Source organism: Amphiprion ocellaris, chromosome 21, assembly GCF_022539595.1.
Source record: "Amphiprion ocellaris isolate individual 3 ecotype Okinawa chromosome 21, ASM2253959v1, whole genome shotgun sequence".
Lineage (NCBI taxonomy): Eukaryota > Metazoa > Chordata > Actinopteri > Pomacentridae > Amphiprion > Amphiprion ocellaris.
The window spans coordinates 1,825,269-1,852,251 of NC_072786.1; the positions used below are offsets into that span (position 1 = coordinate 1,825,269).

The window sequence follows — 26,983 nt, forward strand, 5'->3', positions numbered from 1 at the left end:
TTGTTGATATTTCACATTATAGGAACGTCTTATAGAGAACGTTCTGTCACTTAAGAGCTTGATAACAACCTGAAAACATTTTCAAATGCTCCATTGAGAACATCCTTACTTTGTTATCATTGGGGAAATGTTTTATAGAAGAACGTTCTATAATGTGTTCCCTCAACAAAAGGGCAAAATCTTCCACCTTTAATACATCACATTACATGAACGTTCTGAAACGTTCTGTAATGTTCCACCTTTAATACATCACAATACAGGAACTTTATAGAATGTTCTGTATAAAAAAAAATAATTTAAAAAATGTTCTATCATCTGAGGGCTCAACAACATCTGGAATACTTTGTTTGGCTGTTGGTTGAAGAATGTTCTTCCTTTTGTTATCATGGAACATTGTGAGAATGTTTTACAGAAAAACTTTCTATAATATGTTCCCAAAAAAGGTCATTAGAACACTGCTGGCAAAATGTTCCATCTTTGTTAATATATGACATTACAGGAACATCTTATGGAAGCGTTCTGTCATCTGTGGTCTTGATAACAACTTGAGAACATTTTCAAATGCTGCACTGAGAACATCTTTCCTGTAATATCATTTAGGAAATGTTTCTAGAAAAACATTCTATCATGTGTTCCTTCAAGAAAAAGGCAATATGTTCTAGCTTTAATATATGACATTACAGGAACGTTCTGAAATGTTCCGTATAAAAAACGTTCTATCATCTGAGATCTCAACGACATCTGGAAAACTTTGTTTGAATGTTGGTTGAAGAACATTCTTCCTTCTGTTTTCATGGAACATTGTGAGGGTGCTATATAGAACATTAAATAATGTGTTCCCTCAAAAATATCTCACAAAAGTCCTCAGAACACTGCAGGCAGAATGTTCCACCTTTGTTAATATACCACATTACAGGAACATCTTATAGAGAACATTCTTTCATTTAAGATCTTATTAGTATCTTGTAAAAGTTCTCCGGATGTTGCATCGAGAACATCTTGACTTTGTTATCATTGGAGGAACGTTTTATAGATTGTGTTTTCTCAGCAACACCCAATAAATGTCCTCACAGTATTCCAAGAAGAATGTTCCACTTTTTGTTAATAGAACACATCACAGGAACGTTTGATCAAAACAGTCTGAGGTCTCCAGAACATCAAGGAACAGCACAGACTGAGGTATTTTTGACTTCTTGTAACCTTAAACTTGACCTAAATCCAGTCAGATAAAATGCTGATTGCGGTTCTAAAGGGTCGCAGGTTAAATGTTCTTTATAACCAGAGCTCAGAGGTTTTAACCTTGAACTCTGTGTCGTCATTTCAGCACCATAAATCTATGGGTTCTCACAGATAGAACCAGCATGCAGCTGCGACTCATTTAATGTCAAATATTTACAGTTTGTTCTGCAGAAATAATCACTTGTTCTGTGGTTTTAATGTGTTCTTTCTAACTCGTCCATGTTCAGATGTTTTAAGCTTCATTTGAAAGGTTCTCTATAGTACCTGACTTTTCTGGTCGTTCTCAGCAGCAGCTCCAGCCGGGGCTCCTCCCGGTTCCTCCGGTTCCCCTGCTGCAGCGCCCCCTGCTGGGCATCATGGAGCCTGGAGCCAGCCGGCAGCATCTCCAGGTTCTGGGAGAGAACGAGGCGCTGCAGCAGTTCTTCAACGGTGAGGCATCGCATGAAGCCTTACTGCATGCTACCTGCAAAAATTACAGGATCTGTGCTAGAACAAGGTTTGGAAGCGATTCCAGGGTCCTTGAGGAGGTTTTAGTGGTCCTTCATGAAGCTGAATTGTAGCTTAAAGTGACTTTTGTTGACTCTGAGGAGGTTCTAGGATGTTTAAGATGCTTCTTAAGGTGTTTCAGAACGTTGAGAAGATGTTCTAGGGTCCTTGAGGATGTAGCGGATCTACCTAGATCTCCTAAAGGGACCAGAGGTGCTTAAAGTGTTTTGGACGGCATAAAAAGAAGTTCCCAAGAGTCCTTGATGAAGCTCAGATGTCCTTAACAAAGCTGGATTATAACTACTACAGTTGACGCTGAGGAGGTTCAAGGGTTTTTAAAGGTTTTTTAGGGTGCTGCTGAATGTTTAGAAGATGTTCTGGAGACCTTGAGGATGTTTAGGGTGAACCTGGATCTCTGGCCATGAAAAGATTCCAGAGGTGCCTGAGAATATTCAGAAGAAGTGCTACAGTCTTTGGGGAGGTTCCAGGGACTTTAAAGGTGGTTTTTAGGGTGTTTCAGGATGTTTAAAAGATGTTCTGAAATCCTTGAGGATGTTGGGCATGAAGCTGGATCTCTTAAAGGGACCAGACTTGCTTCAGGAGTGTTGCAAGAGCTTCTGAAGTCTTCCAAAACTTATAAAGGTGGTTTTTGCTTTCTGAAAGACTTTTTAAAAAAATGCCTTTATAAGTTTTCAGAAGGTTTCTTAAGGGTGTTCTTATGGTCTTTCAAAAATAGGGTCCCTGAGGATAGGATGTTCCAGTGTGCATTAAACAGTTGTACCTGGATCTCTTGATGGGTCCAGAGGTGCTTGAGGAGCTTTGAGAACATAAGAAAGAGGTTCCACAGTCTTTGATAAGGTTTCCAAGGGTACTTGAAGATGTAGAAATGGTACTTCAGGGAAACAAAGTTGTTCTTGAGGTGGTTTAGTGGTTCTTACAGTCTTTCAGAATGTTCAGAAGATGTTCTAGGGTTCTCTAGAATGTGCTGCAGGAACAGCTAGTTGTTCTTGTGGTGGTTTATGTGGTCTTGAGGGGGTTGTTGGTTCGCTTGAATTGGCCACAAGAAGGTGCTTCTCATGGTCTTTGAGAAGGTTTGGAAGGGATCCCAGGGTTGCAGTTCTCTTAAAGTGATGGTGGCTGGCCAGGTTCCTGAAGAATTAAAGTGGTCCTTGAAGGTGACCAAGACTTTGAGAAGGTTCCTTTGAGAGGATGAAGTGGGACTTAAGGATGATCTTCATATGGCTTAAGAGTTTGGAAAAGTTCCAGAAGGGTTTGAAGTGGGTCTGGTGGACCTTGAGAAGGATCTTGGGTCTCTTGAAGTGACAGTCATCCAGAAGAACATCCTTGAAGTAGATCAAGTTGTCTTTAAGGTGGTTTTAGTCCTTTGAGATGTTCTAATGGTCCTTGAGAAGGATCTGGTGTCTCTTGAAGTGAATCTATTCAGTTTTAAGGAGCTTCCAGGCCCCTTGAGTAGTTCCAGAAGAACAAGTTGAGCTTTTCTGAACCATCTGTGGATGAAGCAGGATTTAATTTAGTGATAGTGATAGATTTAGATGCTTCAGATTTTATTGACTTGAATGTTTTATTGTTTTATGACTTTAAATCATTTAGTTTCAGTCTGAGTGTTGCTGATAGTAGGTTAACGGGCCAGAGGACGTTATCGGTTTTATTGTCGACCGTTTGGTGTCCTGATCAACAATTATTGATCAGAGTGTGTTTTACTGATGTTGTGGGGACATTCGTCTAATTATAGCTGCTGGTTTTAAAATGGATGTTATTTAACTCTATTGGTTATGTGAGAGTGGATCTATGAGACGAATAAGACTTGGTATTATTATTGGATGTTTACAGGACAGGATGTGAATAATGTGCTGGACAACTCCGTCGCCGTGGACACGAGCATCCTGGAGCAATACCTGAGCAACGATGTGGATCCCAGCAGCTTGTAAGATTCATTAAATCAGTTATTATTTGCAACCTCAATTTATTTCTGAGTAACTTCTCATGTACAGTGGTGGACAAAGTATTCACTTCCTTCAGTAAAAATACTAATACCACACTGCAAAATTTGTGCATTGAAGAAGTTAATCAAAGTGAAAGTATGTATGTATTATCTTGAAAATGAATCTTCACATTTACACAAAATTAAACAAAAACACAATGTTCTGTCTGAGTACTTCTCGGTTGGAAAATTCATTTCACTCAAAATACTACTTTCTGTCCAAGTACTTATACGTTTTAAAGGTTTATTCCACCAAAATACTGATTTCTAACAAAGAAATTATAGTTTTAAAAATTTATTCCATCACAAATACTATGATTGTCGAAGTACTTCTGGTTTTACAGATTTTTTTCTTGCAAAATAGTGAAGGTTATGTTTTTAAAGGTTTATTCTACCTAAAATACCATTTTCTGTAAAGTACTTACTGTTTTGAGGGTTTATTTCACCAAAATACCGTGGATCTCAGCAGTTTGTATGGTTCATTAAATCAGTTATTAATAACAGCCTGCAGCTACAAACATCTATTTATTTCTGAGTAACTTCTCATATACAATGGTGGACCAAGTATTCACTTCCTTCAGTAAAAGTACTTATACTAAACTGCAAAACTTGTACACTGAAGAAGTTAATCTAAGTAAAAGTATATATATATTATCTTGAAAACAAATCTTCAAGTTTTTACAATTTATTGCAAAGATAAAACTAACATAAATATATATTCATTGATTTTTATTATTTATTTATCGATTAAATTAAGTTTTTTTTCTTCCCGTTTTACTAAAAATTAACTGTAATTGAACAAACCATTGCCTCTACTCTCTAAAGTAACAAATATCTCTAAAATAATGCTATTTTTGGCTGATTTAAATACAATAAGAAATAGTGTAAACAGTATAAAAGAATAAATTAACATTTATATAAATACTGACTTTTTCCTGTAGACATTATTGACAGTTTTGGTCTGTTTTTTAGGGATAATACTTAAATAAATAGTGATTTTACTCGTAGTTATCTGTAATTTCAACCAAAACAGGGGAAATCTGTAAGATAACAGGAAATTGTTTTAAAAATTACTGTTAAAATAATAAATTCTCCATTAATTGTTTGATTGTTTGGCTTGTTTTGTGTCTAAAAACCTTCATTTGTGTAGTGATGCTTTGTAAAGCTGTCAGATAAACGTAGTAAAATAGAAATGGTTCACTCTCTGGTGTAGTGGAAGTAGAAGACGCCTTGAAAAGAAACAACCTCTCAGGTGTATTTAGGTTGGTTGGTTTCTGTCCATGTAAACATCAGAATCCATTAATAATTAATGTGTTAAACTGAAGATGAAGCTTCTTCCACCACATTCATTATTATCAGCTCCATAACTCAGCAGCTTCCTGGTTTGGAGGCAGAAAAACAATGTTGACCTAGTTGGTTATCAGATCCTAGAGGCTGTAAATACACAACCACAGTTTCCTGCTATTACTAATGTCAGCTTGTTGTTTGATTTCCCAGCATGCTCCCTGAGTCTCCTCCTGATTCCAGCTCAGAGGCCTCTTCACCTGCTCAGATACCAGAAATACCAGAAATACCAGGTACCATCCTCATCATCCTCACACCTGGACCCTGTAGAAACATCAGGTTCAACACAGTAACAGTCTGAACTAGTGGTGTTTAGCTTTAGGAGACCTATAGGTTCAAGTATTTCAGGTTTTAAAGGTTTATTCCACCCAAATACTACCAAACTACTGACTTAGAGAATCGCTCAAGTGCATCCAACCTTCATCCAATTATTTTCTATACAAGTACTTCCAGATTGAACGACTTATTTCATCTAAATAGTACTTTCTAATGACCAAGTTATGGTTTCTAAGTAACAACTTATAGTTTTAAAGGTTTATTCTACAAAAACACCATGTTCTGTCTAAGTACTTCTAGGTTTAAAGGTTTATTTCACTCAAAATACTACTTTCTGTCAAGTACTTATAGCTTTCTTCTTCCAATATAGTACAAGTTATGTTTTAAAATACTACTTTCTTGTTTCAAAGTCGGAGAGACGAAACACAAGATCTCTTTACCAAAGGCGGTGTGTTCTTTTCTAATTGGCAGATTTACACTACAAGCCGTCCTATTGGTCCAACCAGCAGATGGCCCAGGACGTATTTGTCCCAACGACCCAATCCGGTGCCTCCTGTTGCTTTAAGGACCGAGGCTCCGCCCCCTCTGAGCTGCTGACCCACCACCAGCTCCGTAACTTAGGATTCACTAATATGTACGTGAAGTCTGGGACTCCACCCGCCCCCCCACACCTCCAGACTCACCACTCATCTGAACACTACCTGAGTCCACAGAGCTGCTTGCAGGTTTACACTCCGCCCACACCTCCGTCCCCGCCCTCCAACAGCTACCACGCACCAATCACAGCTGTAGCCACACCCCCTTCAGTCGGCCTGTCGGGCTCTGCCTCCACATTACGAACCTAGTAAGAAAACATTGTGAACAGCATTTTATTGTTTCTGTTGTTTTTAAAGTAGTACAGTTGTTGGAATTGTGGACATGTAAATATCTAAAGAAATATTCATAAGAAGGAACTTAAAAGTTTAGCTGCAAGGCACCTCAAACCTGAGGATCCAGATCTTAAAGAGGCAGGAGTTCAGAGATGTCTTTTGGGTCGTTGCATTTTAGAAATGTGTCTTTTTCATCTTAATTTCAACCAGAAAGCTGCATGTTTAAGATAAAACATGATTTCGCAAGTGGTTTAAGAAGACAAGTGGACATGTTTTTGGTTTCTGAAGATGTTTTACCTTTATTCAGGACACTTCATTGGTTCTAACTGACTGGTTGGAAGTCCCAGGTATTTACTGTCCACCCCTACTCTCATAACTCAAGGTTGGCAAGGTACTTGTATGTTCATACAAGTTTGAATTAGGGAGAAACTGCCTGGTGAGGGATGTGAGGACTTCATTACATGTGGTTGGTAATAAACCTTGAGTGATATGAGCTGTTGGTGTGTATACACGTTTGAATTAGGGTGATATGAGTTGGAGGGGACAATCTTGAATTTTGGCAAAAACTGCCTGCAGAGGGATGTCAAGACTCCATAATAAATGGTTGTTAAGAAGATTGAGTTGTTGGAGAGTATACAAGTTAGAGTTAGGGTGAAGCTGCCTGGTGAGGGATGTCAGGAGTCTGTTAAAATGAATGGTAATAAGCCCTGAGTCAAGTGAATTAGGAGTCAGAATCATAATATGAATCGTGGTAAAACTTTCTGGTGATAGATTTGAGGACTTTATCCTAATAGTTGGTTACTAGCCTTAAGTCATATGAGTTGGAGGTGAGAATCAAAGTTTGAATGATGGGAAAACTGCCTGGTGAGGAATCATAGGACTGTGTTATATGTGGTTGTAATAAGTATTGAGTCATATGACCTCTTGGTGTGTATACAACTTTGAATTATAGTGAAACTGCCTGGAGGAGGATTTCAGGGCTCCACTGCAAGTGGTCGATGACAAGTATTTGTCGTGTTAGTTGACTTCATTGTAAGTCGTTGGTTACTAGCCTTAAGTCATATGAGTTGGATATGGGAATCACGGCTTGGATGATTTTAAAACTGCCTGGTGAAGGATGTGAGCACGCCATATTAAATGATTGCTTACCCTTTGATGCACACCATGGGTCCAAAGTGACCCATGTTGTGCATCAAAGGGTTAAGAATTGGGTGAAACTGCCTGATGAGGGATGTCAGGGGTCCGTTATAAGTGGTTGGTAACAATCCTCAGTTGGGGGTGAGAATAAAGACTTGGGACTCCCTACCAGTCAGTTAGAATTGAGGTCATCTTCAAGAACCAAGAAGTCCAGTTGAAGAACTTAGTATTCCCTATGTTTAGCTGTTTGATTTGAGCTCTACACATCTTGTTCTGCTTCAGCTCCCCAGACAGTAAAAAGAGGAGGAGATCTGAGTGTGAGGAACCATCGGCATCCTGCATTGAAGGTGACGGACCTCATGGTGGCGCTGCAGGTCCCAATGTTGGTGGACTGACTGTGGGTTCTCACCAGCTGCTGGCCTGGGAACAGTACAGACTGGAACAGTGGGGCACCTTCTACGACAGCAGCTACCAGATTCTGTGAGTAAAACAGCAATAGAGATGTTTTTATCACCATCAAGTTCAGTCGACTTCGGTTTCATTGTATGCCGTTTCTTGAATGTTCCAGGTCTCCTCCTGCCTACCACGTTGAAACAGATAAAGGTTTCAACTACTCTGCCACCGACGAGGCCTTCGTTTGCCAGAAGAAGAACCACTTTCAGGTCACGGTTCACATCGGTGTGGCGGCAGAACCACAGTACGTCAGGACACCCAGCGGACCTCAGCAGGTCGACCACTTCCAGATAAAAGCGTTTGGAGTTAAGGTCAGCAGAGACTCGTTGAGCTGAATTATCTGGTCATATGACAGACATAGCTAGCAGGAAGAAACTGTCATTCTTTATTCAGTGTGTAAAATCTGTGTTTCCTGCAGTTGGAAACTCCGAGCCACCAGGTGACCATCGAACAGTCCCAACCGGACCGCACCAAGAAACCGTTCCACCCGGTCAGGTAGGCAACTGGAAGGCTGCTAGACTAGCTGGTTGCCTTGATGTTCAGGTGGAAGGTTTTTCATCAAGCTTGTAATCATTTTTTTGAAAGTTGGATCATTTCTAAGCTACAATCTTCAGTTTTTACAGCTATTCTATCCTAAAAACCTGTGGTCTTCCAGGATCAATCTGCCTGGTGGTAAAATAACCAAAGTGACACTTGGAAGGCTTCACTTCAGCGAGACGACGACCAACAACATGAGGAAGAAAGGAAAACCCAACCCAGACCAGAGGTCAGTGTGTTGCTGTATTCAAATGGAATCACAAGGGAAGTTTTGAACGGCAAATGGAGTTGATGTTCCACAGTGTCGAATATCACACTAGACCTAAAAACACCAGGATCGTTCAGCATTATTCACATCATTTAAAGTCTTTATGCGAGTTTCACTGCTTTGATATGAGCAGGAACCTGATTAGAAGCTGTCAATGATGTTATCCAAATGCAGCAAGTTGTTGATTTGGTTGAAAACTACTTGAATGGAAGATTTAAGATTAGCCGATAGTACTGAAGCATCCAGGTTTCTGTTCCAACACATGAGCTTCCAGTCTAACTGTGTGTGTTTGTGCAGGTATTTCCAGATGGTGGTCGGTTTGTACGCTGCAGTCCGAGAGGAAACGTTCCTCCTAACAGCTCTGGTGTCGGAGAGGATCATCGTCAGGGTAAAACCGCCGACTGTGAACCAATAATCGATAAATCAACGCATCAGAAACCGACGTATACAACAGTTTTTGACAGAAAATCAGATTAAAGCAGCATCTTCCTCCTTCAGGCATCCAACCCGGGTCAGTTTGAGACGGACGGCGACACCTTGTGGCAGCGGGGTGCGCTGCAGGAAGCCGTGGTGTGTCACGGTCGGGTCGGCATCAACACCGACTCCCCCGACGAGGCGCTGGTCGTCTGCGGCAACGTCAAGGTGATGGGCGCCGTCATGCAGCCATCCGACCAGCGTGCCAAACACAACATCCAGGAGGTACGATGGATTTATTTTATTATCTGAACTCTTCTGAAGCAGCTGGATCCAAAAGCAGATGTTTTAGCAGTATTCAGAGTTTAAATATTCTTTTAAAATGTAGCTGCAGATGTCAACATCAGCTCATTTAGATGCTGAATGATTTCCTTGGTTATGATCATCGTTATGATTATCCTGCCCTCTAGAGGCTGGGAGGTTAAAGTGGTGTTTTTTTGTAAGGCCTTTAACATTTTTTTTTTTTATCTCCACTATGTTTTTATTAAATTATTTTACGTTTTTGTATTATCCTTTTTTTAAAAATCACATTTTTAATATTTTTCTCTTTTCTTTCTTCATATATTAATTGTAGAAAAATGTTTTGCTTTTGAATCTTTTCATTGTTTCCTTCAATTTAGTATTTTGTTTTTTTGAATGTTTTTCTTACTTTTTAGTGTTTTTATTATATCATTTTAAATACGTTTTTTCTTTTTAAATAATTTTTTATTGTTTTTTGGCTTTTTTATAATTTATTCTGTCTTTCTTTTAAGTGTTTCATGTAATTTAATTTAGTATTTTGTTTTATGTTTTTCTTGCTTTTTAATCTTTTTGTTATATCATTTAAAAATGTTTTTTCTTTTGTAGTAATTTTTTATTGTATTTTGTCTTTTTTAATAATTTTATTTTGTATATTTTTTCATTTTTTTGTCTTTTCTTCATCTTTTTATGTTATTCGTTTCGTCTTTTTAATTGTTTTGATCTTTTTAAAATCATTTTACTATTTTTATATATATTATCTTTTAAATCATATTTAATTTTTTTATTCATATCATTACATTTTTTATATTCTCTCAGTTTTAAACAAATTTTTGTTGTTTTTAGAAATTTTATTGCTGAATTTTTTTTTATTTTTCAACTTTGAACATCCTGATAGCTGCAAGCCAAACTATTACCAAATATAATGGACAGAAAAGTGTCAAACTATTGATGTAATGCCGTCAGATATGAAACTGTTACATAATTATGGAACTTCTACATTGCCAGAGACCAAATCTCAACCTTATTTTTATTGATGGTGGTTTACATCCTAGTTGGGTTTGGGTCTAATTTCTCCTGATTTTACACACTTTTATGGAAGGTAAATGACTTCTAATGTAAACATAGCACAATCATAGTTACTGGCTTAAATTATTTGTGACTATAAACTTGAACTGAATTAAAATTGAAAGAGAGAGTGACTCTAAACGACCACAGTCTTTCTAAATAGAATGACGTGTCATCTGCATACAGTGATAAGTAACCGTAAAATATTGGAAAATGGAAGAAGACCAATGTACCAATACATGTTTGAGTGTTAATTATTGAATTTATTAATTTCTACAAACAAATTCATAAAAAAACAAATTTTACATATTCTAGTTCCCATTCTTTCTGTCGACATGTTTACCAAATTACCAAAACTTATTTGTCAACATAGTAGTTTTCTGCAAACCACTGAGTAATTAGTGCACTTAAACTTACTTTGATGAGCCAAAACTAGCCATAATCTCTCCAAAACAGCTAAAATATGTCTCTAAATATTTCAAGAATTACTTTCATTTATAAGAAAATCTCTTCAAGCTAGTGAGAAACGTATTTACAAGAATTAAAATCTACAAAATAAGGGAATTTGGAAAAGAAACTGGAGAAATAGTGGTTCTCTCTAAATAGAAATATGAGGTTATTTGTTACAGAAAACTTCAAATTCTTATTTGGTGTTTTAATCATCTTCCTGAAGTTCAGTTCTCCAGACTCCAGTAGTATGTCTACTCTAATTTCATATATTTGTCTATAGTTTCAATTAATGTCCAACTTATTTCACCTGTAAATAAATTGTAAATGTGCAGAAAAGGGTTAAACGGTGGGAAGTTAACATTTAAAACCTCTGTGTTAAATATAAAGATGTCTGACTTTAGCGCCCCCTAATGGCACCACTAATTTATTCAACTTCCTGTTCGTCCATCAGGTCGACTCTGAGCAGCAGCTGAAGAGAATCACTCAAATGAGGATAGTGGAGTTTGATTACAGACCAGAGTTCGCCTCTTCGATGGGAATAGACCACACTCACCAGACAGGTGCTACACTTCATTATCCTAGCAGCTGTTTTTGGTTTTATCCCTGGATTTTAAGGTTTTTATTCATGTGTTGTTTGATATTTCAGGTATTATCGCCCAGGAGGTGAAGGAGCTGCTGCCGTCTGCGGTGAAGGAGGTCGGAGACGTCACCTGTTCTGATGGAGAGACGATAGAGAACTTCCTCATGGTGGACAAGGTAGATCCTCCATCTATAGTACACCTGTCAGACCACACTGAGGGGGAAAATTGTCACTAGTGCTCCTGTCAGACCACACTGAGAGGAAATTTGACCCACAGAAGCACCTTGCAGACCCTATGGAAATGGAAAATTTGCTTAGGAATGCCTGTCAGACGACACTGAGGGGAAAAATTGTCATTAGTGCAACTGTCAGACCATACTGAGGGGGAAAATGTCATCAGACAATATCCTGTCATCTTTAGTCGGGAAAGAATGAGGGTTGTAGACTGGTCCTCTGGTCTCCAAAGTTCTGACTAAAACCCATCAAGAACCTGTGGATTGATGACGAAACAACTCAGACTTGAGTCAGTTAAATTGATAGTATAATGATACTGCCACCTCCATGCTTGATGGTAAGTATTGTGTCCATAGGAGTCAAAGATAAACCAGAAGATTGAAACCAGTGTGTGACCATCACCAGGGAGGGCTGGTGATGGTCACACACATGCACTAAATATTAAAATATTTGGCTGCAAGACTAAAATATGCATCAGTCTCATATAATGTTGACACCTCTTTTGTGGAGTTAAACAATGAGAATAAATGCAGACAAAAAAAAAAAAGAAACCAGAAGAACCAAACTGAGGTGAAAATGGACAAATTTAACCAAATATTAGCTTTGGCGGCCTGGTCTAGAACCTTCATTCCAGCCTGATGGAACCATTTCTTTACCACATCTGATGTGTGTTTGGGCTCATTGTCTTGTTGAAACATCCAACTGTGTCCAAGATACTGCCACTACCATGATACTGCCACCACCATGCCTGATGGTAGGTTTGGTGTTCTTGGGGTTAAAGGTCTCACCTTCTCTCCTCCAAACATATTTCTGCTCAGTTTTTCTTCCATCTTAACACAGAACTTTCCTCCAGGAGGCCTTTTCTTTGTCCATGTGATCAATAGCAAGTTATGCATGATGCGTTTAAGGAGTGTTGGAAAGTTTAAAACCTGTGGATTCTTTCTAGTTTTGCAGTTTCTGGTTGATAAATGCTGAAAAATGTAGTTGTGTTGTATCTCATTTTGGTGCTTTTGTGTTTCATTTTAGTTGTTTTGTGCCACTGCTTGGTCGTTTTATGTCTCATTTTGTGAGCTCAGTGCTGAAATTTGATTGTTTTTTTTGTCTAATTTTAGTTGTTTTGTGCCTGATTTGGGACATTCTGTGCCTCTGTTGGACATTTTATGCATCATTTTGGTTGCTTTGTGCCTTTTCTCAGCGTTTTTTGTGTAAAGCCCCAGAGCATGGTACTGCCACCACCATGCTTGGTGGTAGGTTTTGTGTTCTTGGGGTTAAAGGCCTCATCTTCTCTCCTCCAAACATATTTCTGCTCAGGTTTTGTTCCATCTGTCCACTACAACCAGTCGCCTGGTATCACCATGTAAATCAGCAGAACTAAAAGCCTCCGTTTGTTTGTCCAGGAGCAGATCTTCATGGAGAACGTCGGAGCCGTTCAGCAGCTGTCGAAACTCACCGACAATTTGGAGACTCGGATCAAAGAGCTGGAAGTCTGGAACCGTCGACTGGCCAAACTGAAGAGTCTGACGGGCAGCCTGCGCTCCACCGGGTAACTTCAGCTTTTAGTCTGATAACACACTCCTTCATGTGTTTTATTGGGACCATTGTAAAGTAGCTTTATTGGCTAGTTAGCATTAAGAGGTTGAATATTTTCTAAAAATGTAGCTGCTGGCGCCCGTATAGCTCAACGCGTTAAGCGGCGACCCATGTACAGGGCCTGGTCCCTGACGCAGCGGCCCGGGTTCGATTCCCTTTGCTGCATGTCTTCCCCCAACTCTTCTCCTCTGTTTCCTGTCTCTCTCTCACTGTGCCTAAATAAAAAAAAAAAGTCGAAAAAAGGCCAAAAAAAATAACTTTAAAAAATGTAGCTGCAGACATTAAAATCAGTCACTTTACATACTGAATGATTTCCTGTTTTAAGTCTCGGAATTCACTCTTTATGATCGTGGGTTATTCTGCCCCCTAGAGGCTGGGAGGTTAAAGTGGAGTTTTTTTTCTTCAGTTTTTTTTTCCCCCAATTTTTATTTTATTTTTTGGTTTTACTATATTATTTCACTTTTTTCGTATTTTTTTTTTAAATCATGCTTTTAATCAATTTTTTCTCATTTCTATTATTTGTATATAAATTGCGGTAATTATTGTTTTGCTTTTGAATCTTTTTATTGTTTAATTTAACTTAATTTAGTATTTAGATTTGTTTAGATTTTCTTTCTTGCTTTTTAGTCTTTTTATATCATTTTAAAAATGCTTTTTCTTTTAAAATATTTTTAATGCTTTTTTGTCTTTTTTTAAGAATTTTATTCGGTATATTTTTAAGTCATTTCTTAGATTTTTTAAAATTGTTTAGATACTCTTTTTTAAATCATTTTGCCATTTTTATATATTTTCTTTTTTAAACAAATTGTAATTTTTAAAATTTTTTTCATTAAACTTTTTTTTACATTTTTTCTTTTTTAAGCAAATCTGTCTTGATTATTGTTTTTCTTTTCAATCTTTTTATTGTTTAATTACATTTTATATTTTGTTATTTTAATTTTTTCTGGCTTTTTAATCTTTTTATTACATAATTTCTAAAATGTTTTTTTCTTTTTTATCAACTTTTCTCATTTTTCGGTCATTTTAATCATTTTATTTGGTAAATGTATTCTTTTTTCCATTTTTTAGTCTTTTTTCATCTTTATTTGAGTCATGTTTTGTCTTTTTGATAGTTTTGATCTTGTTTTTATCTTTTTCACTATTTTTATGTATGACCCCCTTTTTGTGTGTTTTGTCTTTTTCAATAATTTTCCATATTTTTTAAACCTTTTATTGCAGATTTTTAGAATTTTTTTAAAAAATCTAATTCTTCTTGCTTTTTATCGCTGTGTATTATTTTATTTTTATGATTTTCATGTAGTTTCATTTCACTCCGTTCTGATCTAAACTTGTTCTGTCGTATTATCGGCTGATCAACCATCTATGAAGCACTTTGACCTCCTCAACACTAATCAAAGCAGCTGTATAGAGTGAATAAAATTTGATTCATTGGTTGAATATAAATTATACAACATTAGAACTATTAACGAGATGTAGAAGCACATTAAGTTTGTAGAAAACACAGAAAATATGCAAAAATCTAATTAAAAAAACCAACACACAAATAAAATGTAGTTACTTACAAAAAATAAAAATCAGATCTCTTCAATTTAACATACTTTAGTGCTTTGTTGAAATAATAATCAAATAAAGCAGCAACTTTTACAACTTTAGCACATTTACCCTATTTGAATGGTTTTTTTTGTTTAGATATGATATTAAAACATTCTCATCATGAAAATTAAAATAACCGCAAAAAAATTGCTGAAAATGAGTCCTTGACGGCTAATATTGAACATTTTCCCTCATTTTACTGCAGACTTGGTGCATCTAAAACTCAAGAATCATTCGTTTAAAGCTGTTATTTCTTGGTGTTCCAACTTTAGAGGTAATTTTGTAAAATAAGCTGCAGCTTCATGGAAACTTCTGATGTAGTGCGTGTTGCATAACGGCGACAACAAAGCGTGTTATCAGTGTGTCGCTGCGAGTCACAGTTCAAGGACTTTCTGAAGGCTACTGTGGGTGTGAATAAAGAGATTTAATTAGACGAAAGTTCGCTGCAGTCAAAACAAACTGAATTCATAAAGAGTCAAGGCCATCAGTTACTGAGATTCTGTCTTTTACTAAAATGAATTCTGGGAAATGTGTGAAATGATGTCGTAAACGAGGCGGGGTTCAGTAACAAAGGTTCACTTTATTACAAAACGACTGAACTGTGCAGACTGAAGACATGCAGGTTTCATGGTTTATTTATGGAATATTATATTTCATATATATTGAATATTATTTTAAAATCGTTTCCCAATTAATAGACTATCATGTTGGATGAAAAAGGTGAAAAAGTTTATTGAAATAAGACATTAATGCTGCAGTTTTGTGTATTTTGACTCTTCAAACAGTGATTCTGTTGTATTTTTATATAAATAAAAATAACAAGTTATTCTGACTTGCAGTGAAGTGAATAAATTAACTTGGATTTTCAGCTATAATATTTAAAACTGTCAAAATAAAATTAAATATAAAAATGTAAATAACATGAGTGATTTCAGGATAAAAGCTGCAGATCAATAGTAACGTTGCAAATAACATTTAAATTCTCAACTGGTGATTTTTTTTTATTAGGTTTTTGGTCTAAAAATTGTCATAAAATGTTGAAAAATGTCAAAATTCCCTAAACCTAAGACAATAAATGTCTTTTTTTGTCCAAAGATATTCAGTTTACCATCATAGAGGAGGAAAGTAGCCAGAAAATATTCACATTGAAGAAGCTTAAATCGCATAATTTAGGCCTATTTTTCCTTTAAAAAACTTTTTTACTCAAGCCTAGGCTTGAACCTTGTGGAATTCTAGATGAGATTTTTAATTTTATACAGGTTGTAAAATAGTAGAGGACCCATTTGGCGCCTTGGGGAACTCCAAAGACTCTTTTACAGACCAAACCTCTAACTGATACAATATTTTTGTTTAGTTTTAACATGCAGTTCTTCCAGTTGTAGTTGTTTGATCTCAAAAATGTCAAAACTAAAAAGCAGTGGGCCTAGGCTTGAACCTTATGGAACTCTAGATGTGATTTTCGCTTTTTAACAGGTTGTAAAATAGTAGAAGACCCATGATCGCATCTTGTGGAACTCCAAAGACTCTTTTCTAAATCCAACCTATAATTAAATCTGATTTTACTGCTTCGTTTTAACATAAAATTCTTCCAATAATGGTGGTTTGGTCTCTAAAACATCATAAAATGCCAATTGTTCCCAAACCCAAGATGACAAATGTCTTGTTTTGTCCAAAGATATTCAGTTTACCATCACAGAGGAAGAAATAAACCAGAAAATAGTCACATTTAAAAAGCTGCAATTACAGAATTTAGACTTTGTTTTTTTTATTTGCTTAAACTGATCAAAATAGTGGATGACTAAAGTAATAGTAGTAAAAGTTGATGACTAATTGATCAACAGGTTAATGATTTCAGGTGTCTCAATGGGAAAACTCACACAACACTAGCAAATCGAGTACAAATAATTAAAAGTGCATGAAATTTTAAGTGAATAAATGAATAAATGAGCTGTTTTGTCCACCAGGGGGCCTAAGAAGCACAGCGTCGTCTCGACCACATCCAACATCGACTCCTGTAAACCGGAGAAAGTCGAGAAGGAGGTTCAGAGTCGGAAATCTAACAGCTGTCTGCAGCACAAGGTCTTCCAGGCCAGCGTCTTCACCCTGTTAGCCACCATGGCCTTCTGGTGAGGACTGATGTCACTTCCTGTCTTAGAAATACGATCAATTAAAACAGAAGAATAAATGTGTTTATGGTGGTTTCTGTGCATCTGTGCATCTGTGCAGCGTCATCTCCATCACTGCGCTGTACCTGGTCAACTTAAGGGAGGACGACTTGACTCTGTTTCCAGGCAACAAGTAAAAGTCTTTTTTTTTGTGAAAGGAAAAAACGCTAATATCCACATAATGATCACCAAATACCAACCAACAACAGAATCAAACACTCAATAACAGCCATTGTCAGTCTTTTAGACATCCCAGAATAACATCTTAGCAACCATTGGACCAGCACAGTAACGTTCCTGTCAGTATTTCCTTTATAACCACATTTAACTAACACATCACCATAGAAACATCAAGTCTACCTGGTAACAAGTGACTACTGGGATTTACAACAATAAACTTTATTAATCCAACACCAACATCTACCAACATCTTTATCAACCACGTTTGCTGATTTTATGGGATTCTAACATTTACCGACAACTTTTTGTGTTTTTGTTTGTTAGCAACGGCAGTGAAGTTCCTCTGCACACCACCTGGATGAGCACAGGTAACTACTGAGCATGTGCAGAAAAAACTGACTCATTCCGTCATAAATACGCCGATTTCTGTTGATTTCACACTTTGTTTTTTTTGCTTCTGTCACACTACACTGCCTGCAATTCAGTCAAAACTGCCCAGATTTTTGTTGCGTCACTGATGGTGTGAAGATACATTATGGATATTTTACTGCTTATGTTTTTAATTGGTGCCCATACTTGTTTTTATGGAAACACTGGCTGCAGTTCAGCTGAGTATTCATTTGATTTTTGTCTTGTGGTCACTGCTGTGTGAGAAGTAATAATTAGAGGTAAAAGAGTCTTTGGAGTTCCACAAGGTGCCAACATGGGTCCTCTACTATTTTAAAACCCATTTAAAAGCAAAAAAAAAAAAAAAAAAACCCTATTTATTACCTGTTTTAGAGTAAAATTATATCTGGAGTACCACAAGGTTCAAGTCTGGGTCCACTGCTTTTTAGTTTTGACATTTTCGAGACCAAACAACTATGACTGGAAGCTAAAATTAAGCAAAAATGTTACACCAGTTAGAGGGTTGATCTGTAAAAGAGTCTTTGGAGTTCCAATGGGTGCCAACATGGATCCTCTACTATTTTACAACGCGTTTAAAAGCAAAAATCCCATCTGGAGTACCACAAGGTTCTTAAATGTGAATATTTTCTGGTTTCTTTTCTCCTCTATGACCACAAACTGAGTATCTTTAGACAAAACAAGACATTTATCATCTTGGGTTTGAGAAATATTGACATTTTTGACCATTTTAGGACATTTCTGAGACCAAACAACTACGTTGTTCATGTTACAATGATGCAATACAATCAGGTTTAGTTAGAGGTTGGATCTAGAAAAGAGTCTTTGGAGTTCTACAAGGCACTAACATGGGTCATGTACTGTTTTACAACCCGTTTAAAAGCGAAAATCCCATCTGGAGTACCACAAGGTTCAGGTTTGGCCCCCTACTTTTTTAGTTTCTCACATTTACACCATCATTTTAACTGAGAAACACAGAATTTTTGTGTTTTTTTTAAAACAGAATCTGGTGAAAATAGAATTAACTTTGAATATTCCGATTTTAAGTTCAAATTTGGTTACGACAAAACCAAAAGCTGAACATGAGAGATTCAAAGATTGAAGGTTTGTCTGATAAATGGTTCGATTTAAAATAAATTAATTGTGTTCCATGACCTCAGAGGGGTAAATGTTTGGATTTAATGCAACATCTTTGAGAAAATCCCAACATTTTCCGCTAAAGTTGCAGAATTTCTGAGCTTTTTTCACATTTTCTAAACCCTCCTGAATGTTAGCCATGATGTTAACAGTGAAGCTAATTTCCCTGATGCTAACTCCTCTGTTCCAGTCCGTCCCACCAGTCCTGCTGGTCTGTGGCCTCCAGATGTGGACTTCTGTGATCTGCTGTACTGTGATCAGGTGTACTGCTGCCCGGCGCCTGCAGGGGGCAGCAACAGCTCCACGGCGTTGTCCACTGAGTCGTCCGATCGCGATGATATATCCGGTAACGTCGGCTTAAAACACAAACATGACGTACATTAGTCACTATTTCTGGTGTCTGGTTTAATATTTGGTGTTTTTGTTCTGCAGAAATGAGACAAGAAACATTTTACGACCATCTGAAAAACGCCAGAGACTGTGAGTTCATTAAGTTGGATTTTTCTCTTTTAAATTTTCTTTTCATGCCAAAAACTTCATTCCTATTTTTATTTTTTTAAACATGTTTTAATTCTTCCCTGCAGCAGCTCCACTGTAAGAAAAAAAAGAAGGAACAACATTTTAAATATATTTTAACTTTTTAAAAAAAAACTATTTGAAGTTATTTTTTACAGATAATAACTGGAGAAATCACAGAAAAATTTTGTAATTTACATGTAAACTATAAATAATGTCCACATCAGTAATCTGTATTTGTACTTTTAAAATGTTAAAGAAATTCCACTATTTGTACTGCATTTAAATCATCCATCCATCCATCCATTATCTATACACCGCTTATTCCTCACTAGGGTCGCGGGGGGGGCTGGAGCCTATCCCACCTGACTCGGGCGAAGGCAGGGGACACCCTGGACAGGTCGCCAGTCTGTCGCAGGGCTTGCATTTAAATCACCAAAATATAATTATTTTATAGATATTTGCTATTATTTTAAAGAAAATTTTGCATATTAAAATTTTAAAAATATATTTTAAAATTAGTTTTATTTTATTTTATTTTTTGATGCCAATCCTGAAAATGTGATTTTTCTAACATGTACGTTCCTCTAAAATCACAATTATTTTTCCATTTTAACAACCATTGGACCTCGGGTTTCAGTTATAATAGATTTATAGTTTATACTTTAGCAATTAAAATATAAACAATATAATTTAACATTCAGTAGTAGCTGCAGAAACTGAATGACTGGCGCCTCCTGGTGGTTCTGAACTGAAAATGTTTCCCTTTCATCTGTTTATTTTCATCCAGAATGTTTCTTTTCTGGGATTTATTGAACAAATCAAGCAGAATAAAATGATTTTAATGAGATATAATGACTTAAAAGTTAGATTTGATAGTTTTTATTGACAGAACTGGATGATTTATGGATTTATCCAATGATTGTGGAGTTGTTTTGTTTCCGTCTTTAATAAAAGTTGTCATTTTGGTGATTTTTTTAAAATCAAAAGATAAGGTGCTTTAAAATGTGTTTTAACATCAGTTGTTGTTTCTCCATCAGGGACGAATACGACCATCCAGTCCTTCAGGATCAAAGAGAACCAGCAGCTGATCGACAGTAGATACTGTCTGAGGGACCAGTGTGGGTCAGTAAACGAAGAACTTTATATAAATGACTATAAAGAACATGATCTATGGAGGAATCCTTAAGTAAACATCTTTAATTTAACATTTTGTTTCCAGATCTGGCCGGTTCGTCTTCAGAGTTCCCATCAGTCAGTTTGTTCCAGACAACATGAGAGTGACTCTGATCATGAAGTAAGAATAAACCGACAATAAACAAAATAAATCTGAAGGAATGTTTAATAGAACCATGATTTTAGAACTTTTATTTGATCTCAATCGAAAACGGAAACTTTTCTTCAATCAAAAGGCATCTGGGAAAGTTTAGATCAATAAATAAATACTTTCTGAGATACTACTTTGAAGAAATTAGCCATCGACCAACTTTCAACAGTTTTTTGCTGCCACCACCATGCTTCACATCATGATGCTGCCACCACCGTGCTTCATATCATGATGCTGCCACCACCATGCTTCACATCATGATGCTGCCACCACCGTGCTTCATATCATGATGCTGCCACCACCGTGCTTCATATCATGATGCTGCCACCACCATGCTTCACATCATGATGCTGCCACCACCGTGCTTCACATAATGATGCTGCCACCACCGTGCTTCACATCATGATGCTGCCACCACCATGCTTCACATCATGATGCTGCCACCACCGTGCTTCACATCATGATGCTGCCACCACCGTGCTTCACATCATGATGCTGCCACCACCGTGCTTCACATCATGATGCTGCCACCACTATGCTTCACATAATGATGCTGCCACCACCGTGCTTCACATCATAATGCTGCCACCACCATGCTTCACATCATGATGCTGCCACCACCATGCTTCACATCATGATGCTGCCACCACCATGCTTCATATCATGATGCTGCCACCACCATGCTTCACATCATGATGCTGCCACCACCATGCTTCACATCATGATGCTGCCACCACCATGCTTCATATCATGATGCTGCCACCACCATGCTTCACATCATGATGCTGCCACCACCATGCTTCACATCATGATGCTGCCACCACCATGCTTCACATCATGATGCTGCCACAAACGTGTTTCACATTACTAAAATAAACATGATGTGAAACAGAATCAAATCTAAATGTGAGGAAAAACCTGATGAAAGTTGATCAACGGGTGATTTTAAAAGAAACAATATCTAGAAAGTATTTGATTTATGTGGATAAAACTTTACCAATGCCGTTTTAAAAAGTGTTTTTTTATGCTATAAAAATTCCATCCAAATCAGAGACGATGAAGCAGAAAGTGTTCTAAAAATCAGATAATTTCAGATGGACCGAGTCTGTTTTATTATTAATAATAATTAATAAATTACTTGATTTTATTCACGTCTGTAACTGGAATTCTGTCCAGTTATTTCAGTTCCTATGAACTTTACAGTATAAATACAGTTTATGATGTCGGATGTGATTCTCTTGAAGATTTTTTTTGAGTTCAGGTTAAACTTATTGTTTATTATATTGTAGTATTCTCTGATATGAATGTATTTTTTCATTATTTCTGTTCAGTTCTACGGAGCTGCTGGTCGTTCATCTGTGCAGTTTTGATGAATCGGTTTCCTGCTCGTCTCTGATGGATAAAAACACCATAACCGGCAGCACATATCCATCAAACACTCAGGTAGGAACACTTAAATTTACATTTAAACAGAAGAATGGTAAAAATATACGATACAGTCAATAAATATGCAATAAAAACAACTTTAAGCTTGAAAGGTTTAAACTAAATAATGTAAAAATTAATTTATGTTTAATAGATTTAGATCAAATGTCCCCTAATTAGAAAAGTAATTAATAGGGTTAATTAATAATGGAATGCTTTAGCCAGTTTAAGTGTTTTTACCTGAAATTCTGCAGTAAAATCATCACAAAGACATTAAATAATCATAAAATAATCACAAAAATAGCTTCACATGTTTTTTTAGAATTTGCTTTGGTTTGTTTAAGTTTGTGCTGGTTTGAGGATTTTAAAATCAAATTTTTTTGTGTGTTCTTTAAAGGTTTTTAAAACTGTTAAATTAAACAGAACACAACATGAAAATTACCGCAGTTTTAACCTTAGTTACAAAATTAAAGCCTTTTTTATATTTAAAATAAAAAATAAACAAAAAAAAACTATTGAATTCATTGAAATTATTATTTTTTAAATGAATTTATTAATTAAATGAAATTTCCATGGTAATTTAATTCTGTGAAATTTTTGCCTTAGTTACAACATTAAAGCCTTTTTTCTACATTTAAAATAAAAAATAAAATAAATAAATAAATCTATTTTAATTAATTAATTTAAATCGTGTTAAATCGATTTTATTTTAAAATTGATTTAAATATAAAATCTACTTACATTTTTTAATCAATTAAATGTATTTATTAAAATTTATTGTAATTGTAAATTTAATGTGATGTAATTTAAGTTAATTTGAATATATTTTATATTTAATTTCATTTAAATATAAAATCTATTTAAATTAATTATGTAAAATGTTATTTAAATTACCCAGAGTTTATGCCTTTGTTACAAAATTCAAGCCTGTTTTTTATATTTTAAACAAATCTATTTAGCTTAATTAATTTAAATTGATTCAATTTATTAATTCAAATTTAAAATTTATTTTAGCTGGAATATTTGCCTGAGTTACAAAATGAAAACCTTTTTTTGAATTTAAAAAAACCCTTTAAAATATTTTTAAAATTATTTTAATTGATTTAATTTCTTAATTCAAATTAATTTAAATTAAATCTATTTTACATCCAAAAAATAAATAAAAAAAGGCATTTACTTTACTATTTATTCATTAAAACTGAAATGAACTAAGCTTCTTTAAGGTACAAATTAGAGATTATCTTTCATGGATTTTAATTAAATGTTTGAGTAAACGTACAAAAGTTTCCTTCACTGACATCGGCATTAAAAAAGCTTATTTTTCTCATTTATTGTAAGTTTAAGGTCAGAAATGAAGAATTCAGTTCCACGGTGTGTTTATTTACTGCTAGTTTGTAGCTTTGTGTTGTTTAGATGTTTGTTTTTGTGTTTTTGTTGTTGGTCGTTTGTGTGTCGCTGCTTCAGGTTTCTGTGTTTGTGTCGTTCGGAGGGTCACGGAGGTTTCGCTTCGATGAGTCGGTTAATAATTCAGCAGCGAAGTGAGAAAACTCTGATGAATAATGAAGCATGAGAACAAGACAACAAGGCGCTAATCACAGCCACGACGACAGACGCACAACAAAACAACATACAGACACACAACAACACAACATACAGACACACAACACAACATAAATATGTCAGAAACAGCAAAATCCAGCTTCAAATAGGACGTGTCTTTAGTTTCAGTTTCAGTTTTAAAGCTCAGTATTAAAGATGAAACAATAATCATGTAATATTTGATAATCTCGTAAAAACGTCTCACTTTCAGGTTCTAATTGGTGGAGTTCTGCTGCTTTTCTTTAACCTTAAAACACTCAAATGCTCTTTTTTTAGCATTTTGACTGCATCCACTTTGGTTTTTAGAAGCCTGATGAGCATTTTTCATTGGTTTCTGACATTTAATTTATGGTGAAAAAAGTAAAAACTGTGAAACTTTAACAGTGTTCCATGTCTGTACGTGAAATCTTTAAATGTTTTCATGAATGTGTCGACAAGGTTCAATAAAAAACACTTTTATCCATGTAGAACTAAACCTTAAATCATCTATAGTTCAGGTTTGGTTCTTTTGAATCATTAATTGGCAGAAAAAGTTTATAAAACGATAAGAAAGCAACAAATTTTTTACCAATTTCTGACATTTCCGACTGATTTCATCGATCTTGAAAACAGTCATTAGTTACAGTTTTCCTGTTTGTAACCCCATTGATCCTGAATTAGTTTTAAATTACTGAGTTTGAGTAACATTTAGTTTTAATTGAGTTGTTTTTCTGTCTCTGCAGGGGGAACATGAGTGGCCTCTTCATGTAGCTCGTCTTTATCACAGCTCCTATCACTTCCGTTCTGCAGTCGCTGTAAGAAAGTTTATTTCTCTTTCTGTTTTATATCACACTAAACTCCCATATTTCACCAGTTATGGAGCCTTATGAGCAGAAAGACTGTAAATATTGGTTGTATCTTCTCTCTGCTCCAGGTAGAAATTGGAACTGATTAATCATGGCTTTATTTCATAAAAAATAACAACAAAGACTCTTATATTAGAGTTAAAACAGCTTTCTGTATGAAGCACGGTGGTGGCACCATCATGACGTAAAGCACGGTGGTGGCACCATCATGACGTAAAGCACGGTGGTGGCACCATCATGACGTAAAGCACGGTGGTGGCAGTATCATGGTAGTGACTGTATTTTATCATATTTATTGTAATAATATAATTAATTTAAGTGCTTTTATATGTTTTTCAGGGTCAGGCTGACTGCAGTACTGATCACCACTACATGGGGGCGCTCTTCACAGATTACCACTTCTACTTCTACAGACGCTGCATAGACTCATAAACACAATAAAAGACAAATTTACCCCAAAAATCCAGTTTTATATTTTAAATATTTGCTTTTCCGACACAGAGAAGTTTTTGACTTCCTGTTGTGTTTTTTGTTTTTTAAAGCTGCAGATGTTTTTATTGTCAATGGTGTAATTCATTATTCACTGTGATGTTGAACTATTTAACGTATTTTACTCTCATGTCTGTTAGTTAATCTGAGATTTATCCGATGAAAACATGAACTCAGAAACATCCCACCTTCTAAAAATGAACCTTTAATCTGAAGTCAAATGTGGAAGTTTTGAGTCGTGTGGAAACATAAATGTGACGACACGAGATGGTGATTAGAGTTGGAAAAAACTAAAAACATTTGTGCTGTGCAACATTGAGTCTATTTTTTCTGGCTTTTCTCAAATCTTTGCTTGTTTTCTTGTGAGAAACTGGAGACGTATGAAACCTGCTCGTTTAAAGTTTGTCAACCTAAACTTGAAACGAATCCAAAAAGAATGGAGTGTTTTGTTTTTCTTGGTTTTTAGTCGTTAGCTTTTTGAGAATTACATGAATTCTATGAATAAAGCTCGAATTTCGATCTCAGACTATTTTTTGTTTGGACGTCAAACGTTTATGTTTCTATAACTTAGTCTTAGAGAACTCAACAAACCACTGGCTGGACTGTTTTAATGTCAACAACAGGTGAGTATCAGATTATATTTTGGCAGATTCATTGAGTTGTACCTGTCTGACTTTATGATCTATTTATTTATGTGGTTTATTTTACCATCCAGGAAAAGAACACAGACATCCTGGAGTCTTGAGGTAAATTATTGTTTTTGTTATTTATTTATTTATTTATTTTTTTTAAGTTTTTCCGAAAATATTTCTTCTAATTTTCAGTCTGTTCACTCCTGTGTCAGCATGTAAAGCATGGTGGTGGCAGCATCATGATATAAAACGTGGTGGCAGTATTATGATGTGAAGCACGGTGGTGGCAGCATCATGATGTGAAGCATGGTGGTGGCAGCATCATGATGTGAAGCACGGTGGAGGCAGCATCATGATGTGAAGCACGGTGGTGGCAGCATCATGATGTGAAGCATGGTGGTGGCAGCATCATGATATGAAGCATGGAGGTGGCAGCATCATGATGTGAAGCACGGTGGTGGCAGCATCATGATGTGAAGCACGGTGGAGGCAGCATCATGATGTGAAGCACGGTGGTGGCAGCAACATGATGTGAAGCACAGTGGTGGCAGCATCATGATGTGAAGCACAGTGGTGGCAGCATCATGATGTGAAGCACGGTGGAGGCAGCATCATGATGTGAAGCACGGTGGAGGCAGCATCATGATGTGAAGCACGGTGGTGGCAGCATCATGATGTGAAGCATGGTGGTGGCAGCAACATGATGTGAAGCACGGTGGTGGCAGCAACATGATGTGAAGCACGGTGGTGGCAGCAACATGATGTGAAGCACGGTGGTGGCAGCAACATGATGTGAAGCACGGTGGTGGCAGCAACATGATGTGAAGCACGGTGGTGGCAGCAACATGATGTGAAGCATGATGGTGGCAGCATCATGATGTGGGGGTTATCAATGGAAATCAGAGTTAGTGTGAAGGTCAGAAAGTGTGAAGGACGTGACTACAGTGAAGGCATCGTCCTGACATTGAAGAACGATGAGAAATATTCAAACACAACAACCATCTGAAGCACCTGAAGAGGAAACTACAGACTGAAAACACGTTAAATCCTCAATATTCAGCCAAAATATTTCACATATTTGGTTGCTTTGGTACCAAATTAAAAAAAATAATTGAACAAAATTTGAGATGGTGCAGCAACATATTTCCATGAATCCTGTCTGTCCTGACATGGACCAACCTCAGAGATCAAAGACGATGAAGAAATCTGAAGAAGAACTCAAAGAAAAAGGTTTTTTTTTATCTGATCAGAGTCTCTGTTCTGGACACCTGATGACTAATTCAGGTGGAGGAGGTGCAGCAGGAACTAATTAAGAGTCAAACGGCTGCAGAGTCAGAGCTAAAGTTGCAGGACGGAAACAAACCAGTAGGACAGAGATGGACTCTCAGCTGACTGTAAGTACCTGCACAGGTAGACTGGGTCGTTT

At 36.3% G+C, this 26,983-nt stretch overlaps 1 protein-coding gene across 4 annotated transcripts in view; it reads left to right on the plus strand.

Moving 5' to 3' along the window:
• LOC111571221 (myelin regulatory factor-like protein) overlaps window positions 1-25,444 on the plus strand; it is a 30,105-nt gene extending 4,661 nt beyond the window's left edge. Inside the window, exons 3-26 of one of the 4 annotated variants that reach the window (XM_055006258.1) lie at window positions 1,109-1,179; window positions 1,527-1,668; window positions 3,577-3,670; window positions 5,225-5,304; window positions 5,819-6,191; window positions 7,636-7,833; window positions 7,922-8,117; window positions 8,225-8,301; window positions 8,462-8,572; window positions 8,909-8,999; window positions 9,110-9,310; window positions 11,292-11,400; window positions 11,487-11,596; window positions 13,052-13,197; window positions 16,802-16,963; window positions 17,064-17,135; window positions 17,507-17,550; window positions 18,915-19,070; window positions 19,157-19,204; window positions 20,281-20,365; window positions 20,463-20,537; window positions 21,899-22,010; window positions 24,314-24,385; window positions 24,776-25,444. In XM_055006258.1, coding sequence (XP_054862233.1) covers window positions 1,596-1,668; window positions 3,577-3,670; window positions 5,225-5,304; window positions 5,819-6,191; window positions 7,636-7,833; window positions 7,922-8,117; window positions 8,225-8,301; window positions 8,462-8,572; window positions 8,909-8,999; window positions 9,110-9,310; window positions 11,292-11,400; window positions 11,487-11,596; window positions 13,052-13,197; window positions 16,802-16,963; window positions 17,064-17,135; window positions 17,507-17,550; window positions 18,915-19,070; window positions 19,157-19,204; window positions 20,281-20,365; window positions 20,463-20,537; window positions 21,899-22,010; window positions 24,314-24,385; window positions 24,776-24,868 — 2,778 coding nt within the window. In that variant the 5' untranslated portion in view covers window positions 1,109-1,179; window positions 1,527-1,595 and the 3' untranslated portion in view covers window positions 24,869-25,444. The remainder of the gene's footprint in view (window positions 1-1,108; window positions 1,180-1,526; window positions 1,669-3,576; window positions 3,671-5,224; window positions 5,305-5,818; window positions 6,192-7,635; window positions 7,834-7,921; window positions 8,118-8,224; window positions 8,302-8,461; window positions 8,573-8,908; window positions 9,000-9,109; window positions 9,311-11,291; window positions 11,401-11,486; window positions 11,597-13,051; window positions 13,198-16,801; window positions 16,964-17,063; window positions 17,136-17,506; window positions 17,551-18,914; window positions 19,071-19,156; window positions 19,205-20,280; window positions 20,366-20,462; window positions 20,538-21,898; window positions 22,011-24,313; window positions 24,386-24,775) is intronic. The other 3 variants (XM_055006257.1, XM_055006256.1, XM_055006259.1) reach the window with 3 other exon arrangements.
• Window positions 25,445-26,983: the final 1,539 nt, after the last annotated feature.